Source organism: Lagenorhynchus albirostris, chromosome 18, assembly GCF_949774975.1.
Source record: "Lagenorhynchus albirostris chromosome 18, mLagAlb1.1, whole genome shotgun sequence".
Taxonomy (NCBI): domain Eukaryota; kingdom Metazoa; phylum Chordata; class Mammalia; order Artiodactyla; family Delphinidae; genus Lagenorhynchus; species Lagenorhynchus albirostris.
This window is the reverse complement of record NC_083112.1, coordinates 16,260,929-16,276,897: the sequence shown is the minus strand read 5'-3', so window position 1 is coordinate 16,276,897 and position 15,969 is coordinate 16,260,929. Positions and strand designations below refer to the sequence as shown.

At 34.7% G+C, this 15,969-nt stretch overlaps 1 protein-coding gene across 7 annotated transcripts in view; it reads right to left on the bottom strand.

Moving 5' to 3' along the window:
* Positions 1-15,969, bottom strand: part of INTS6 (integrator complex subunit 6) — a 109,910-nt gene that overhangs the window by 41,568 nt on the left and 52,373 nt on the right. For all 7 annotated transcript variants that reach the window (XR_009536729.1, XM_060128995.1, XM_060128994.1 and 4 more), the window contains 3 exons: positions 8,690-8,873; positions 3,110-3,235; positions 1,532-1,686 (listed from right to left, as the gene is read on the bottom strand). Coding sequence is in view for 6 of the 7 variants with exons in the window: in XM_060128995.1 (XP_059984978.1) it covers positions 1,532-1,686; positions 3,110-3,235; positions 8,690-8,873 (465 nt within the window). In the remaining variant the exon portion in view is untranslated. The remainder of the gene's footprint in view (positions 1-1,531; positions 1,687-3,109; positions 3,236-8,689; positions 8,874-15,969) is intronic.

Below are 15,969 nucleotides of genomic sequence, written 5' to 3'. Positions count from 1 at the left end.
TCCAGTTCATGTAACAACGACCAGATTAATTTTCCTAAAGGAACACTGTTAAAAATGTCTTCAGTTCTATGAACGCTATTAAGAAAAGCTCAAATTCCTTAACCTTGCATGTAAAGTCATAAGCAATTTGGTTTATTTAATAGTTCTCTCAATGTCCTACATACATATTATGACCCACCTATCCTCACAGTTACTTTCCATTCCTCTAAATTCACCTTGTTCTTTTTTACTTCCATACTTTTTTCTCACAGTTTCCTCCTCCATCTGAAATCCTACCGACACTTCAAAATCCTCTATGGCATGTAACAATTTGTAATAGACCACTAGAGCAATATTAATAGATAATGCTTGTGATACTGGTTTTGGATTTCTTCCTATTAGGACTTAACAAGTACCATATGTACTTGTTATTTAACTACTGTAGGTGTTAAATAAATATAATAGAATGAATAACCAACAATATAATATTTCATATAAATATGATATCTGTTCCGTAAGAATTTTGAAAGGGCTCTAGAGGAGAAAGTAGTATGACCAAAGAAATTGAGAGCTTCTCTAAAGCCAGACTAAAAAACTATGATGGTTCAATCCAAAAAAGAAAGACGATACCTCACTGAAATGTATAAAAACTTAATTTCATGTACTACATTAAATCCCTAATGAATAAAGGAAATATCACTTTATAGACCTTGTATAGAATAAAAGTAAAAATTATCCTAAAGAGTTGATATCGGTTTAAAACATAAAAGGTTTCAAAAAGAGTTCAATTTAATTCATAAATGATAGCTGCATGAAACATTACTAAAGACTGCTTAATGATCTTTGAAATACAACTCTTATCTTCTAAAGGTAACATCAAAAGAACCACTGTCATATCCCATGGCGTCCTCAATTACTACAAAAAACACTAATCTGAAAAAAGGGTATTAACAAGATTTAATAGATATTTATATAAATTTACCCTATTATTATAAGAACCATACAGTGAACACTGATAATTCACCAGGATCATTCAACAAGCCTCACTGTTTCAAAAAATAATTCCTATAAACAAGACCAGAAAATCTTTGCTACCTTAAACCTCCAGACTGAAAACACTGAATATAACTAAAACTATGCAAGTCAACATGAATTTCTAAGACTAAGTCCTAAAAGATTGCAGGCAAACCATCAGAATTATTTTCTAAGCCTTCATTTAAACTGTATATTATGTCCCAGAGACAAATCCTCATGTTACATTATATTTAGAATTCAAAGAGAAGCTCTTGTTATATCTATGCTTCTGTAACCAGATGCCAATAATAAAAGCATAAGCATAATGTTAGATTCTAAAGGAGACAGATGCCTCTTCTCTATTACTTCCTGATGAACAATACAGTACACTTAAGCAAGTAACAGCTCATCAGTGCACTTTGAGCGCTTGTCTAATTCCTATACAACAGCCACACCCTTAACTGACGGGAGCACTTAAAACTAGTAGGAAAAGCAGTTAACGGTTACATTACAAAGTCACAGTCTCTCTGGTACTTACTAGTGTTGGAGAATTCTGATCTGGCCAAAAAGACTCTGGAACAGGCCAGTGACCTATAGGAACCCCAGTTTTAGGATTTGGCCTGACATATATGAGTTTGTGACAGCTATGCCAAGGCTGAGATCCCAAAGGCCTTGATACATCTGGCTGCCCATCTACGGCAAAGAAATCAAAGCAAAGTATGTATCATTAAAGGAAAAACATAAGCAGTTAAATTATATCTACTATTACTTAGTGAAAATGTCGTAATACTTGTTCAATTCTGGATTTTCCTATTTTTCTTAAATGGTAGAATACTATCATGACTAAGGCTTAACATTTAGATTATATCAGAATTCACTAGAGAGTAACATCAGCAAATTCCAACTATGAGTTCAATAGGTGAAAGGAGGTCCCACAGCATCTTTTGCTTGTCCAATCAGAATATGTAAAACATACTTTATGGTAGATACTTGTTTAACGAATGACATGTTTTCCCCACTAGATGATAAGGGCAAACACTCAATTTCTTCACCATCATGCTTGGCTTAGTAAATACTAGGTAAGTATTGCTAAATGAATATTTCTTTAAAATCAATCTTTTTAACTAAAGCCTAATAACTAAAACGAAAAGTTAATATGCAAATCCAGATTTGAGGTGCCTACCTTTAATCTAAAGCAATTCTAGAAAACAGTAACTCTCTTTAACAGTTCAGTAAACATTTACTTAGTGCCTAACTCTAAGCAAAGTCCTAAAATAATTTAAAAATAAATATATTCCATGTGTAACAATTCAATTTTTTTTTAAGTTTGTTTTTTTAAACCAGACACAGTATGCGATTTATATAATCTTACCATCTTCTGCTCCTTCCCTATAATCCCTTCTGAGGGTACCACTTTCTCATCTCTATGACCTTTCTCTTCTCCCAATTACCCACTCTAGTGGATCACCTCTGCCAGTGCCATTAATGACTTTCTAATTCTTGTCATAAGCTACATCATACAAGGCAGAAGGTCCAGATGTAAACTGTCCATTGGTTCTGGTAAAACTCCTTATACCCTCTGGCTAATATAAATAGTTCATGATCACAAAATATTAGAATAAAGCCAGGTGGGGCTCAGCTAGACTTTAAAGGATCAAGCTGAATGGCAAAGGCTGGTTTCTCATTTTGGGAACCACAACAACCATTTGGTTCTGATCAGTCTGATCTTTAGAAAAAATGTAGCTAAGGAATTAAATAAACACTTAGGGTTGAACACTCTTGTGAATTAAGGGACATGGAAGAAGCATATATACTGGAGAGAGTCAGCATTACAATACTAAAAAGGAAATATGCTAATCTGTAAATGTTTAAAAAGGGTTTTGGCGCTTATAAATTTTCAGGCTATGAACAACCAATATAAAAACGCGATGCTACCAAACCACTGTCATATTACCTTGACTTTCCTATTTAATCTTCCCTCTTTACCAACAGCTGTTTTGTCATCTTAATAATCTGGTCTTAACATTGACAAGGCCAAATCATAGTAATTTTTCAGTTCAAGCTGAATACTTGATAAAGCCAGTTTACAATGTCTATAAGAGAAGTACAATAATACCTTCTACAGGGGAAGGATCTGGTCCTGCTTTCTCAAAGTTTATTACCACTCCACTTTGTACTTTCTGCACCAAGGACTCCAGACACTGATTAAGCATTCTTGGAGAACATACAGAGTATGAACGGCCTGAAATAAAAGAATAAAGTTGCAAAAATTCCTATTTTTAACAAAAAAGAACCATAGTAGGGTTTTTGACAATACTGATTAACGGAAGTTCAATGATAAAGTCTGACCTTTTCATTATCTAATAGAAGGATAACAAAACAAAAATAGCTATTCTCAATCAATCAACAATTCCATTTTGTGAGAGTATGTAAATTTTTCTTTGTAATTAAAGGTATGTGGAAAATAGAAATCTTTGTGTGAACAAACCACAATGAAAAAAATCATTACATATATACACAATGTATTACATGAAATGAGATTTTAAAATATATATAAATTAAAAAAAACTATCTCCAACTGTTTTCCAACACAATTTATCTTTATTACACATACGCAACATCTGGCAACGAACCCCCAAAATCTTACTCCTGCTTAACAAAAGTATTATCACTAAAGATTAATGCTAAGGACATAGATGATACTCAATAATTATTTAATTGATCTGCTGGTAGGTACTGCATATTTTAAGTGTTTGCACTTTAATATATAGATAGTAGCATGTGCTTCTCTGAATTTCATTTGGCTTACATACTTAGAAATTACCTATCTTAAGTGAATTTCCCTCTTGAATATTTTAACCTATAAAATTTTTAGTTCAGAAGCATTAAAATGCTAGTGATTAAGAAAAAATACCAGTGAAAAGAATTCTTAAACAGGGATTTTTCAATAAATATATCTAGACCTGTGCTGTCCCATATTGCAGCCACTGGCCACATATGGCTACTGAAAACTTGAAACACGGCTAGTCCAAATTGAGATATATAGTAACTATAACATACCTGAGTAATTTTTAATTACCAATATCATGTTGAAATATTTTGAATATATTGATTTAAATAAATATTATATAAATTAATTTTACCTGTTTCTTTTTAGTTTTTTGGTGGTTTTTGTTTTTTGGCTGCGCCACTCAGCTTGTGGGATCTTAGTTCCCCAACCAGGGACTGAACCAAGTCCCTCAGCAGTGAAAGTGCAGAGTCCTAACCACTGGATCGCCAGGGAATTCCCTATCAGTTTCTTTTTAATGTGACACTATAAAATTTATATATATAACTTATATTTCTATTATCTGTACTGATCTAGACCAGTGCTGAAAACCATGACAACTAAAAATCTTTAATCAAACATCTTACAATGTTATTTGCAATAAGCTCAATACGAAAAAGTCCTATTCCTTAAGAAATTCAACCAATTATTACCAAACACGTTATATTATTATATTTGACATATCAAATTACTCATATCAATTTACACTCAACATGTGATTTGCTAAAGGCTACTCAGAAAAGAGAACATTAGGCAGTAGAGTGATTCAAATCCTCAGAGTCAGCTTAGAATAACAAGCATCATATAACAAATGGCTTACCCTGAATACAACAATAAGAGCCATACTTATAAAAATACTCACCAATTACTGAGTGTCTATGTACCTGGCACTATTCTAATCACTCTATTAATTTATCCAATCCTAGCAACAATTTTATTGGTTACTTTCGCCATTTTACAAATGAGAAAACTAAAGCATGGAGAGATTAATTTATTCAAGTTAGTATAGTAGTGCAGCCAAGATTCAAACCCTTACAAAGTATTAGACACTTTCATCTGGATATACCTTCTTCCCTGAAAACCATGATGTTAATTTAAAATAGAAAGCCTATATGGAACCACACTTATTTGAAAGAATTGGCAAATTAAAATTTTTTTAGTCTATTTAAACATATACATAGAACAATACATAAAAAGGCTGACCGTCTTAACACAGGAAGTATTTAGAAGATTATATAAAGGTTCAGTATCTTATTTCATGATATTTAAGCATATTCCCAAGATGTTAATAAAAAACAGAAGTTCTTAAGTATAAAATTGTGGCAATCCTCTCTACTCCCCTAACCTGTGTCATCAACTAATTGATTAGGAAAATATAAGAGGTTATGATCTTAGTATGAAATAAAATTACTAACAAAGACATTTTATGAAAATTGGAGAATAAACAAACTTGAGTCACTTAGAAAATAACAAAAATTCATTAATTCTTTTGAAAGTTAAAGGAAATTTTGCCATCTTTACAAAGTGAACCTATAACCTATGTCATGTTTCTCTTATTCTTTATGTCAAAACTCACCTCTTGGAATGTTTAACACCTTGTATTGAAGGATAAATTTTCTGGGATCACTAATAATATTTGTGAGAAAAGTACATACTTTCAAGTCAAGAAGCTGGCTCACTTGTGGTTAGAGGATCCCCCCCCAAAAAAAATCTAAACATAGTGAGTCTGAAGGCAGTAAAGTGAAACAAAGGAAAAAAAAAAACTTTCTCCCAGAGTATACTAGATTAGCATTTTAGTAAAATGGATAAGAGACAAAAGGAACATTTCTAAGTTGGGCAACAGTCCTTATACAGGCTAAGAAAGTTAAATTTATTTAATCTAGAAAAGTCTTACAATTTTTATAAAAAGCTTTTTATCCTCAATACTTCCACCAACATGTCTATTAGGCATTTTTAAAATTTGATGTCATACCTGCGCCTCTCCCAAACCTGCTTCTCCTCTGAGTAACCATCTCAGTACTTGGCATAGCCATTCACCTCCACTTGTTCAGGCCAACTGAATCATCTAGGAATCAGGCTTGATTCCTTCCCTCATTGCCCTCAGTATCTCCTTTCCATCAGACCACCTCTCACCCACCACCTCCAAACCTAACACTTTAGATCAAAGTACTATCATCTCTTCTAGTCTCCCTGCTTCCATTCTCACCCCTTTACAGTATATTCTCATCCAACAGCTGAAGTGATCTTTCAGAAACAGAAATCAGATGTCACCTCCTATAAAAAGCCCTCCAATGACTTCTCATCACACTTGGAAAATAAAAAATATTCATTATGGCCTAAAAGGCTATTCAATACTTGGCCCTTGCCTACCCCTCTAAACAAACCTGTTACTCTCTACTTCTCCCTACAAAAGCTCCAGCCATATCAGCCTTGTTGTTGCTCCCAAAAACATGGGGCATGTTCCTTCTCTTATTATTTCCTCTACCTAGATCTTTGTATGGCTTACTGCATTATTCAGATTTCTGTTCAAATGCTAACTAGACTTACTGTGGTGACCATTTCACAATGTATACAAATATCAAATCATTATGTTGTACACCTGGAACTAAAATATTTAAAAAAGAGAGAGGGTTGATGAACATGCTGTAACAATAATTTTAGAGGGATTAATATTTTTATGATACAACCAGGGCTGATTTAATCCCTATTCAAACAACTGACTTTAACATCAAGGTTAGAGATATGCAAATGTAATTTATAAATAACTGTTGTTTTATTTACTTCTTTAGACAAAGAGTATAATAATCTCCAAGGACATGCAATATTTTAAACTGATTCAAACTGGGGTAAGCATATCCTTTAGGTTGATGGTTAAAAAAAAAAAAAAAGTCACCTCCTCAAAAGACTTCCCAGGAATACTCATTCTCTGCCTCATTACGTTCTGCACCCTCACCCTAATTTTTTCTTGATAGTAAGGAGAACTCTCTGAAATATTATTTATTCATTTTACATGATTTCATCTGTCACACAGTCCAAAAATGTAAGCTTTCTGTCTATCGTTCCTGCTGTATTCCCAGGATCAAAAACAGTTATTTGGCATAGAGTATTCATTAATTACTTGATAATAAAAGAAAAATGCTTACAATGACAATTATATAATTTTTAAAGTATACATTAAAAATATAACAAAATATTATTTTGGCAACACAGGCAAATTTCTTTCCAATTTTTCCTTAATGAACATGAATTGTTCTATAATGGAAAAAATAAATGTACACACACTACTCTTATCATCAAGTTTAAAAATGCACAGAATTGTTAGCAGTGATTACATGTTTGGATAGTACACCACCAGTGGATGTTAGCTTTTCTGTTATTTCTACTTTTCTGGTGTTTTATCCTCAAAACTTTTTTTAGCCAACATTCTTTGAAAATAAAGAAGAAAACATACTATTCATATAATATGGAAAGGTGAGTGACATTTGACCAGCTTCCCATTGTTGCTAGCAGGAGCATGAAGAAAGGTAAATAAACCACTACGTCAGGAGAGATTCAGGATATATATTGGGGAAAGCTCCCTAACTCCTTGACCAACTAAGTTTTCTGGGTCACTGAAAGATATTACCAACGGTGATTTCGGAATCTTCTTCTAACTTATCTTCTTCTTCTTTTTTTTTTTTTAACATCTTTATTGGAGTATAATTGCTTTACAATGGTGTGTTAGTTTCTGCTTTATAACACAGTGAATCAGTTATACATATACATATGTTCCCATATCTCTTCCCTCTTGCGTCTCCCTCACTCCCACCCTCCCTATCCCACCCCTCTAGGTGGTCACAAAGCACCAAGCTGATCGCCCTGTGCTATGCAGCTGCTTCCCACTAGCTATCTATTTTACGTTTGGTAGTGTATATATGTCTTTGCAACTCTCTCTAACTTATCTTCTTCACATACCTATCTATATGGGATACGCTTTTTGTCTGTGAAATTTGCAGATCTCCAAAATCCACAGAATTTTAGAAGAAAGGCACCTAAAATATAAATTAGACTTTATATTTTCCTTTAACTTACATAGCTGGCTATGATAGAATCTCAATAGAGCACTGACAGTGTATGGAGACTATGTCACAGCCCCTGACACTGATGAAATAGTGGTATGCCCAACCTGGACATTTTAGTATCAAATTCCCTAAGCAAGAACTAAAAGGCACCATGAAAGCAAGAATACCATGCCTGTCATATTCACTATGGAAGTCCTAAAGCATGGAACAGTGCTTGGTACACAGCAGGCACTCAATCCATATCCATATGAATTTAACCCACCTGTTAACCAATTCCACATTATAAAAGTTCTGAGTCTCTTACGTATTCTGTTTCAAGAATTTCATTAATGTTCACTGAGCACAGTGACCACCTGGACTAGCTGGCTAAGAGTTCACTACCTGTTTCCTCTAACCTATCTAGCTTCCTCTTTGCCTCTGGGGAAAACTGTACTTAACCAGGCATTAATCATTACATGGATAATGAGATGATTCTCAAAACATTTTTTCAGAGAAAAAAGTTCTACGACATTTGTAAATCATTAGCAATCTTTGTAGATAAGAATATAAGTTTAACAACTTCAAATACCAGCATTTTCTATATGGTTAGAAAAAAAATATCATGCATTATCAGACCCAATAGTATTCACATCTTATTCAAATCGAATCAAAGACCTTCATCAATGTAGTTTTAAAACCATCTATGTCTACTAACTTCTAATATTAATTTATTGAACAAAAACAAACATGGAGATTTTGAAATGCACACTTTAAAACATTCAGATAAACTCTGCTTAAGTCACTGAATTACTGCCAGCAAAGAACTTACCGCCTGTCACTTCACACATTGGTGTGATTGCAGAGTCATCTAAAGGCACACCTGTCAACTGCTCTGATTCTACTGACATCGTGCCAGGCAACCGCAACACTAATGCAAAGAGTCTCTGATCCCAACGAAAAGGTTCCTTGGTCAATTCGCTTCCAGGCAAAGGAGAATTAAGAGGTAAATGGAGCTGAAAGTAAGGGGAAATAAAAAAACAATAAGATTTCCAACGCTATTTCTCCCAAAAAGGCTACATTAATGACACATATTAAAACTACATCATGAGTCATGAGTCTCCTATCATTTAAAAAAACCAAGCTTTCTGTAATGCTTTTCAGATTTCAACATAACTCACCACCAGGTGCTGGACTGCTTCTAAATAAATCATTTCATTTAATCATTAAATCAACCCTATGATAAATATCTTAGGGTTCCTATTTTCTAGATTAAAAAAAAAAATGGGCCTCAGAGACAATAAATGATTTGGCCTCCCAGGTCCAAGTCACTATTTTTTCTTTTTCTTTTTTTTTTTAAATTAATTAATTTATGTATTTATTTATTTATTTTTGGCTGCTTTGGGTCTTCATTGCTGTGCGCGGGCTTTCTCTAGTTGTGTCAAGTGGAGGCTACTCTTTGTTGCGGTGCACTGTCTTCTCATTGCAGTGGCTTCTCCTGTTGTGGAGCACAGGCTCTAGAAGCGCAGGCTTCAGTAGTTGTGGCTCACAGGCTCTAGAGTGCAGGCTTAGTAGTTGTGACGTACGGGCTTAGTTGCTCCGCGGCATGTGGGACCTTCCCAAACCAGGGATCGAACCCGTGTCCCCTGCACTGGCAGGCGGATTCTCAACCACTGTCCCACCAGGGAAGTCCTGCAAGTCAGTATTTTTTTCTACCACACCACAGTAGCCTCAAACACCTCCACAGTTAATGATTTAAATATGCTTCATTTCATACGAAACATATCTTCCCAAAGCATTTGCTTAAAAGTAAATTTTATCACTCTAGTTACATGTTAAATATATTAAAGGTAATGATTCTTACTACTTCTGAGTAAAGGTAGAGGGTTTGGGGGTTTCTTCCATGTGTTTTTTAATCTATGCCTCTCCCCATGCCTCTAGGACCTGCTCAATCAGAATCCAAGATTCTTAAGAATTTTTAAACACTTTAAAGTGATTCTAATGGGTACCTCTGAACCAACAGTCACAAGGTACCAACAGATCCACACATCAGTCTTAGCGTAAGTAAATGGGGACAACCAGACAATATGGGCCTCATGATGTGAAGTACATAACATTGAAAAAAGGAAGGAAAGAAAAAGGGAAGGAAAGGTTGAATCTGAATCTAACCAAGCCTTCAGTTCTAACCACCAGTTTACAGGGACAACTGACGATACAGGATCAAGTTATCCACCACCATAGGGAGCAATCAGTCAAATCCAGAATGTTACAGGACAGATGACCTGGTTTCTCCAATGAATCAATGGCACGAAAAAGCAAAGAGTGGGAGTGGGGAGGGCTGGTGGAACTGTTAGAGAATATGAGACAAAACAATCAAGAGCAAAGATTTTTAAGACAATCAGGAAAATTTGAAATACATGTTACTGGTATTACTAATAATATTTAAGTGTGATGATATAGTGCTTAGGAAAACAAAAGTCTTTATCACTTATAACACTTTTTAAAAAAGAAATGAAACCCAGGATCAGCATACTCAGGGATTGATTTATACAAATACTGGAGTTTTCTTTAAAATACAGAACACATTTCAGAATTATCACTCTGCTGTATACCTGAAACTAACACAACACTGTAAATCAACTATACTCCAATAAAAATTTTTCTTAATCAATAAAATAAAATGATCACTTTCAAATTAATTGCCAGAGTTTATACTACTTTTGTCAAAAACAAGACATAATTGTATTGCTTACAGCCTTTCTATTTCTCACCTTGAAGATTTCTGAACTTGATAAATTAGGGATTGAAGTCATTCTACACTGACTTAAGAACTCAAGTTTCTTCAATGACTTACATCAAACCATTAAAAAAAAAATCAGATTCAATTCTAAGAAGAGAATTCCTAGCAAAGCTCTGCTAAAGTGGCACCTCTCTCCAAAAGACTCATGTCAAGAGAATCTGTTGCAAGAGTCTTACATCAGGACCAGCCAAGATTTCGTGCCCATGGCCAAGAGTCATGAGCTTTTCTCCTGGCACTGATCCTACTTTTAAGGCAGAAGTCAGAGGCAATAATAAGGAAGGACTCTTAAATTAAGAAATCTGGGCCAGGGTGTTCCCTGAGGAAGGTTTTCTAACCTCAAAGGTTCTGTGACACTTGCAAAACAGCTTGGGAACTCCAAGACCTTGCTGCTATCACCACACCCTGCCAGAAGATAAATATTGAAGCACCAATGGCACTGGAGGAAGATTTCAACTGTTAATGCAGTAGCTCTGGAAAGTAATGGATACGTGGACCTGTCTCAAGAATCCAGTGGATAACAGCACTGCAGAGGCCTCATGTATAAATAAATAGTGGATAGGACAACAACAGACCCCAAATCACGTACACATACACACACAACTTATCAAGCAATGCTCACACACACACACACACCCCAATCAGATAATGATGAGCATTATCTTTTTATTGGCTGCACAATGCTAGATCTAGAATGTACTTCAAGTAAAACAAAAAGCCAAGGGTCACAAGCATATTTTACACAGAGCAATATCAATTTTATAAACTTGTCAAATTTTTATTCATTTTTCTATTTCTTATTATTTACGCCTTCCATATCACTACCACCCTCCCTCATCACCAAAGAGGCAGGGAAAAACTCCTCTATAGCTGAAATGTGCTAGTAAAATAGGAAGGAGTAAGGGCAAGCAAACAGGGACAGGAAAAAGATAAAAAACCTTAGTGAAAAAATATTCTCAGGAGGGTTGGATTACTCCAAACCTAAAGTCTACAGTTGAAATTCTAGCAATGTCTTATAATCACCAAGGGAGGTCTTTCTGGATATGTGGACTTTGAAAATCAAGGCAAATAGCACATAAATCAAGTAGAAAAACATAAAATTAACCACTAGAAAAATGTGCAATAAATATGAATAGATAATTCCCAAAGTTAAAAATGGGCAAAAAAAAAAATAATGCCCGAGGAAACTCATATAGCCTATAAATATGTAGAAAGATGCTCAAATACACTAATCATCAGATAATACAAATTAAAGGCAAGATGCAAAATGCTACATAGAGCAGAGCATCTATATGCACTATTAAACAATTACTTAGTGTAGTTTTATATGTGTATAACATACACATATAGGAAAAGTAAAAAAACATGAACTGGAAGGATACACACCAAATTCATGATAATTGTTGCTGCTTGGATGGGGAAGAGGGAGGGAAATAACACTGAGTAAGGGAAGAAAAGGCACTTAACTATCTGCAATGTTCTCTTCCATTCACTAAATTTTTAAAAATCCTCAACAAAAAAAAAATCAAAATGAGTAAATATGGCAGAAATTTTTGTATCACTTACTCTCATCCAGAATATTAGAATATATTAATATGCAAAAACACAGTAAACTATCCATTCAAGCAGTTATCTATATCTCTTTTATAACAGTGTTGTCATTTTATAACAAAATTAAACACAAGAAAACTTCATACACGTCTCAACTCAATAAAAGGTAGATTAGATATAATCACTAGCCCCAAAGCTCAGACATTTATAAGGACATTAACACAGAGTTCTGCTTATACTTAACTGGCTATTAAAATATACCGTAAGACAGTAGAATATTTCTTGAAAATTATGTTTGCTTTCTCTCATCGTTTTTTATGCCCCTACAATATTAGGCATTTAGGATTTGGAGGACTTAAAGATGCATGATAAAATATGGTCCCACTAACTCCCAAGATTTCTGAGGACAGGGATCATGTTCCTAAAGGAACTGGTTTTAGAGATGTGTTTAAGGAGAAGCTGACAAACAGAAAGAAGAAGATAGAAAATCACAGTACTGGCTATCAAAATATTTATTAGGATTTTTATTTCTGAACACTTGACAGGAAAATAGTTTTATAAAAGCCGTTTTCTGAGACTTAATTGCAGGAAACTTTAGTAAGAGAGTACTCAAATTTATATGTCTGATGAGGCAAAAAAAACTGTCATTAGCAACAACAATTATACAGTAGTAACTATTATTTGGCAGACACTGTTCTAAACCATACATGTGTGTGTGTGTGTGTGTGTGTGTATACACACACACACACACTCATTTAATCTACAAAATAAACAAACGTGGCAGGCACTACACATTCCTATTTACAAATGATAAAAACTGAGGCACAGAGAGCCTTGCCAGAAGGTACACAGTAAATGATGAGGAGACAGAATATAAACCCAGGTAGACCGGTCCCTGATGCTGTGCTCTTAAACACTGCATTGTACTGTCTGTTATTGAAATCATAATCTGCATTTAAAAAGATCAAGTGTTGAGATATTAATGTAAAAAATAAACTAATTCTATTAAGTGGAAAAAGAAAATTTTAATTATAAAAATAACTACTTTTAGAAAAAAATTTTAATCATCCATTTCTGAATCAATCTGGTGATTTTGAACCACTAATTACTAAATGTTATGAACATTTTAGATTGTTTGTTTTTATAAAGCACAATCCTATGCTTTTCCCCCAGTTACTCTTTGATGAAAAGAGGCACTTTCTCCCTCTTGCTATTCACTTCCAGTTCTCAAGTACATGGGTAATAACAACAATAAAAATAAACAATAACTGCTAGCATAATGAGCACTCACTATGTATGTGTCAAGCAACATTCTGGGAGCTTTTCATATTTATAACATGTTTATAACAAACCAATGGGGTAGGTACTATTATTATCCCCATTTTACAGACAAGTTGCAATGTAAGACTGTGTGTCAAGAGAGAATACAGACTCAAATAACCCCTGCTGTATAATCAAGTTTAGAGCATCAAAGAAGGACTGAAAATTTTAAGAACTGGATGAATCATGTGTAATTCAATAATACAGTAACTTTCCCATAACCATGACATTATTGGTCTTTATTAGGGTCTTCATAAGATTATACTTTGCAAAGCTTCGGACTAATGGACTAATAAACACAGAAAACTTTATACTAACCAAGTTTTATTTTTACTTGAGTACAATTGAGGTTTTCTATATTATTATTTTAAATGGTTAATTTTATTGATCTCACCATTCCAGATTTCTTATATAATTACCTTGGTAGCTGACAGAAAAGGAAATATAACTTTAATTTAAATTGAGGAAGACTGTCCTACTTTTCCTTCTTTCCTTTGGATAACTATCTTACTGCCCTTTCTCACCTTTGAGTCTCTCCTCAATTTCTTATAAAAAAAAGAAGACAATTTATTTCTCCATAGGTATGAAAAACAAAGGGCAGATTAGGAAGGTGATTGTCTATCATTAGGCATACTCAAAATTTATTTATTTATAATAGTGTGACTTCCCCTTAATTTGTTTCATATTTGTTTATGGTTCAGACCCTAATTATTTGTGATTTTGCTAAGCCTGGACTAAAGATCAACTTAAATTTTATTCAGTTATTCTGTGAGTGCCTACCACAAGCATGGCATTATTTCAGGATTTAATAAGGACTCTACCAAGCCAAATAAGTAAGATTTGGATAACGTTTTACCTAGCTCACTTTAAGATAACCAATTATAAAACTTCAGATAATCAGGATTCCCATAAGTTATTACTTGTTTTTTACATTTGCAGAATGTAAAAAATAAATAAATAAAAGTCAGCAAACACTGAAAGAAGATAAAAGAAATTTCTTTTAAAAACATTTTTAGGGCTTCCCTGGTGGCGCAGTGGTTGAGAGTCCGCCTGCCAATGCAGGGGACACGGGTTCGTGCCCCGGTCCGGGAGGATCCCACATGCCGCGGAGCAGCTGGACCCGTGGGCCATGGCCGCTGAGTCTGTGCATCCAGAGCACACTCCGCAACGGGAGAGGCCACAGCAGTAAGAGGCCCGCGTACCGCAAAAAAAAAAAAAAAAAAAAAAAACATTTTTAATTCAGGACCCGAACGGATTTCTCCTGGCACACAACCTAACTCACTCCTGGATGATGATCACATCATGAGAGTCAGGTGACTGATCTGTACCAACTCTTAGGAGGTTTCCGCTTGCAGCTGGATATTCTGCCAACTGGTTCTATTACTGAAGTAACTCATTATAAGTCCTTTAATAATTGTACTTCCTACCTTAAGTTTTAATGACCTATTTCCCTGACTGCCTATCCCTCTCCAGTTTGAGAGAAGGCAGGGAGAGGGATCTGATTCTTTTCTGTGTCCCCCCCATAGTATTTGTCCCGTTCCCACAGCCTAAGGAAAGGACTAGAGTAGTACAGTACGAGGAGCAGAATGAGGGCTGCAGAACACAAGCACCAGTCAGTGTCCTGCCAACAACATTTGTGCTCCCCCCAGCCCAAACCATACACAGATATGGATGCAAACACACAAACACAGATTCCACTGTCATACTGTGGTGGGTCGCAGAACCAGCTAGTCCTATCTGCAAGAGCTGAAGTATTATCCTTCCCCGATATACGAAACCAGCTGATCTCTATGTCCCTTGTATGTACCCACACATAGAGGATATAAAGACACGAGCTGCAAAAATTTGCCTGACACCTACAGCAGGGGGTAGAGAAACAACCATTCCATATGGTGAAGCCATTAACAACTCCTGAATCGAGCTCAATGTACAATATTCACAATGAGAATTTACATATGGACATACTTCTACTGAGGCCACACAGAATACAACCTCATAAATTCTAGCCTTAGAATTTAGAGATACAAAGAGTGTGGTCATATATTCTTTCTCACAAAAATGTTTTACCTCACATACCAAACCAAAACTTGTCTTTATAGTTTAATGCACTGGCCTAGTATCAATGAACTTGGCACAGTATCAAAAAAGTAATTAGGTCATTATTAATACAAAATTTTTAATTGTTATCATGTGGGGCATTTTTCTTAAATATTAAGAATGGGGATCACAAATCGAGCTATAACTCAGGAATTATTTAATGAAAGGCAACACAGCAGACACTGTAATCTCCTACCTTCAAGAACATGTAACTAATTATAATATGTTATGATATGTACAATAGTAAAAGTATGCATGAGGTACAGAGGAATAATTGATTATTTGGGGGATGGACCAGCGAAGGCTCTCCGAGGAAGTAGCATTTGAGTTAGTTTGAAGAATGAAAA